The 3,324-nt window shown below is 35.6% G+C and overlaps 1 protein-coding gene across 1 annotated transcript; it reads left to right on the top strand.

Moving 5' to 3' along the window:
* Positions 1 to 333: 333 nt before the first annotated feature.
* LOC107825854 (uncharacterized) lies at positions 334 to 2,987 on the top strand. Its single transcript, XM_016652766.2, has 2 exons — positions 334 to 834; positions 2,579 to 2,987. Exons 1-2 carry the CDS (start codon positions 430 to 432, stop codon positions 2,750 to 2,752), a joined length of 579 nt encoding a protein of 192 aa, XP_016508252.1. The 5' UTR covers positions 334 to 429; the 3' UTR covers positions 2,753 to 2,987.
* The last annotated feature ends 337 nt before the right edge of the window (positions 2,988 to 3,324 follow it).

The following is a 3,324-nucleotide window of genomic DNA, read 5'->3' as shown; positions in this document are numbered from 1 at the left end:
AATTTAATTCTAATGTTTTACATACTAATCTATGTTCTTGATGAATTTAAAATTGTGATTTATTCTTTAAAGTTCTTATTTCTTAATATTAAATTTATTATATTATTTAAATTATTAATTCAAAATATAATATCCGTTAATATTGAATACTCCCTCCGTTTTAATTTATTTAAATTTATTCTATCGGGCGAAATAAGTCCATATAAATTAAAACGAATGAAATATTAATTTTTACTTATATTTCATGTGAAAAATAGGAACCAGTGGCTAATAAGCTACGTCTGTCTTCTTTAATGATTTTTTTATGGGAGGAAAAAATCTCATATCCGAACCGGATCTTAACGGAAAATGAACCGGTTTGCATTTGGGATCGAAAAGTAGTAGTTTATCATCTCTGTCTCGTCCACACACTTGTTATCAGCCACAACAATGGCTCTCACAGGAGACCGAATTCTCTGCAACAGCTCGACAAAAATACCGTACACCCAACTCCCTTTTCGCCGTCCATTCTTACTTCCATCTTCTTCTTCAACAACATCTTGGTCTCAGGGGAGAAGAAGTAGTCAATTCACTGTGTTAGCTGCAAAGAAGTTCACTTCAGGGAAAAACAAGAGAAGTTCAATTTCAACGAAAGAACCAGTAAAAGAAGATGAAGATTTTGTCAAGGTTAATATTGCTATTGGTAGTGAAGATGGGGGTGCAACTGCGGCCATGGATGATGGGTTTGTGATGCCACAGCTTCCTGGACTAGAGACTGACTTTTGGGAAGGTCCTCAATGGGATGGTTTTGGATTCTTTGTTCAGTATATGTGGGCTTTTGGCGTTCTCTTTTCGGTACATCCTCAATCCTTTTGCTGATTTATCCTATTATATTTACTACTAATTACGACTCTCTCTGTTTTAATTTGTTTGACATAGTTCGACTCGACACCAAAGTTTAAGGAAAAAATGAAACTGCGTTAGCTAAATCATTCATGAGTCTTGATTTATTTGTGTTGAATGCGTGTGACATGGAACGGAACAACTTTATTAGTTGGTGTGAATTCTTCGTAACACGCTAAATCAAGAAAAGGAACAACTTTATTAGTTGTGTATAAGTAGCCGAGTTCATGACATGAAAGGGGGGAGTTAGTGAAAGCTGAAAAATTACATTGACCAGGTGAAGCCACCACTATTTTTATCTTGATTGCCTAGTTAGTTTATCCAGCTTTATTGGTTTATTTTAATTAGATTGTGTGGTAACCATAGCGACTTGCTGCTTTTATGAAAGTTATAAAATAAATCTGTTGTTTGTTTTTGGGGCTATTTTTGACTAGTTTGGGTTACCAGCAACAGTTGTTTCTCCGCTGTCAAAGGAAGAGAAGCAAAATGATGAGCCATGTCAATTAATATTTAGATATTAGGATGGAGTTTGATATTAGAATCTCATCTAGACAATGCCCATGCCTGTTTGCCATAATGTGTAACATGCTTATTTTCTTGAATCTTTGGTGCTACTAGTCTAATATAATTGATTTATACGGATGAAAGAAAATGATAGAAGGTAAATTTTGCCTATCATAACCAGGGAAATGGGAAAATGGAACTACAACTCTCCTTTTGCAGTATGTTATGTCTTGAGAAAACTTTTTACTATTAGGGAAAGCATTCAGCAATCACCCCACGTTTAGATGATACGTTAAGTGTCTTGGGTCGGATCTCTAACTAAGGACTATATGTGACAGAAATTGCTTCCTTAGGGACCATAAAACAGTACTGTCGTTGAATGCCATTAATGTGCTCAAAGAGGAGGAGAATATTAGGATTGGAGCTGGATTGGGCAAATGTTCATTAAGTGATCTTATTCTTCAATTTTAGGTGTTGTTAGTAAGGAAAAGGAATGATCATCGATGAATCCTAACTGAGAAAGTTGAGCTAATTATGAAATTGCTGGGACAAAAGGGTTGGTGAGAATGCAAAGTGCTCCTATTGTTTCCATAGATAGGAGTATTATTGGGGTGGAATTTTTCAACAAAGGTTCTGCAAAACATCCTTCCCGCTAATTTATGAGAGTTGTGACCTTGATTTATCAGAACTGATGTTGTATTTCTGCCCGTTAAAAACCATCAATGAACATCGTTCAAGCTATTACTAGATGAATATATTATATGTTGATGGTACGGGAACCAACCATATATCTCTATTTTAGTTGTTAGGGTGTCTCACTTGGGTTCATGACCATATTATGGCATTACAATGTGTACATTTTGATAGTCTTTTAGAAGTATCCTGAGACGTTCTAATTATATCCTTCCTAACTCTAAATTGCAAATGCCCCACACATCCCCCTGGAAAACAAGTCAAAGAGAAAATTGTAGTAGCAGGTTTCCTAGTTATTTTCATCTGTCTGGCAAAAACTCGCAAGTCTGTATTCCGTTAGGTGAAGGAGCACGCAGTGGATAACAAAAGCCATTGTGTGTAAAGAGAACTTATATTTGTGTTCTACTTGTGCATCCTTTCATTTTCTTTAATGTGTGGTCTTCTAAATTTCCTTTGAGAGGATTCTTACCAGTTTGAATTTGGCATCTTTTCTTGGCAGCTAATTGCATGTGGTATTGCTGTGGCCACATATAACGATGGAGCAACAGATTTCAAGGCTACTCCTGTGTACAAGGAAGCAATTCAATCACGAGAACTTCTTGAAGAACCAGAGGCTTCTAACTCGGATGTATTCGAGTCAAATCCAACTGAAGAGGCACCTAGTTTGGAATAGATAAGTTTACTAAGTTGATCACTTCAAATGAAGGATTCTCATTTCTGTCTTCATATTGTGATAATTACAGAAGTTCCAGCTAAGAGTACCCAACTCAGATTCTAAGTCTCTTACAAGCTGGAATGTAGTCGTCTTTTATACTTTCAATCCATGTGACATTGAAGCGCAAAGTATACTGAAGAAAGTATTGAACTTAAATCTTTAGTTTCATCTACAAGTCCAAAGTTTTATGCAACTGGTATTTCATCTTATACAATTATGTGTTAATTTTAAGACTTCTGTCGTATGAATGAGTTGGATCCTGTACATATTGGAAAAGAAAAGAACTGTATTTTTAGCCCGGATCTTGTATGTGTGTTAAAAAATCCACAAAAGAAGTACACATGTAATGTCGACCCTTGTAAATCAAATAGACTATGGTAGAATCTCGAACTCGAACCCCATAACGCTCAAATCCTGCCGAATCAAGGACAATGACTTAATTGTGAAGTACAAAAGCTTATGAACAAATTAACGTTAACTTAGGTTTCTTGGGCAAGTAGAATAAAGCAGACTAGCTTTCATCCTTTAAG

The sequence above is a fragment of the Nicotiana tabacum genome, chromosome 22 (genome assembly GCF_000715075.1).
Source record: "Nicotiana tabacum cultivar K326 chromosome 22, ASM71507v2, whole genome shotgun sequence".
NCBI lineage: Eukaryota > Viridiplantae > Streptophyta > Magnoliopsida > Solanales > Solanaceae > Nicotiana > Nicotiana tabacum.
The sequence above is the reverse complement of the archived record's forward strand: the minus strand, read 5'-3'. Positions and strand labels throughout refer to the sequence as shown.

What these genes read in the sequence shown, in the direction of transcription:
- LOC107825854 (XM_016652766.2), top strand. Translation starts at nt 430, where the DNA reads ATGGCTCTCACAGGAGACCGAATTCTCTGCAACAGCTCGACAAAAATA. An exon ending in CTTTTGGCGTTCTCTTTTCG is followed by an intron (nt 835 to 2,578) that starts GTACATCCTCAA and finishes TTTTCTTGGCAG; the next exon opens with CTAATTGCATGTGGTATTGC.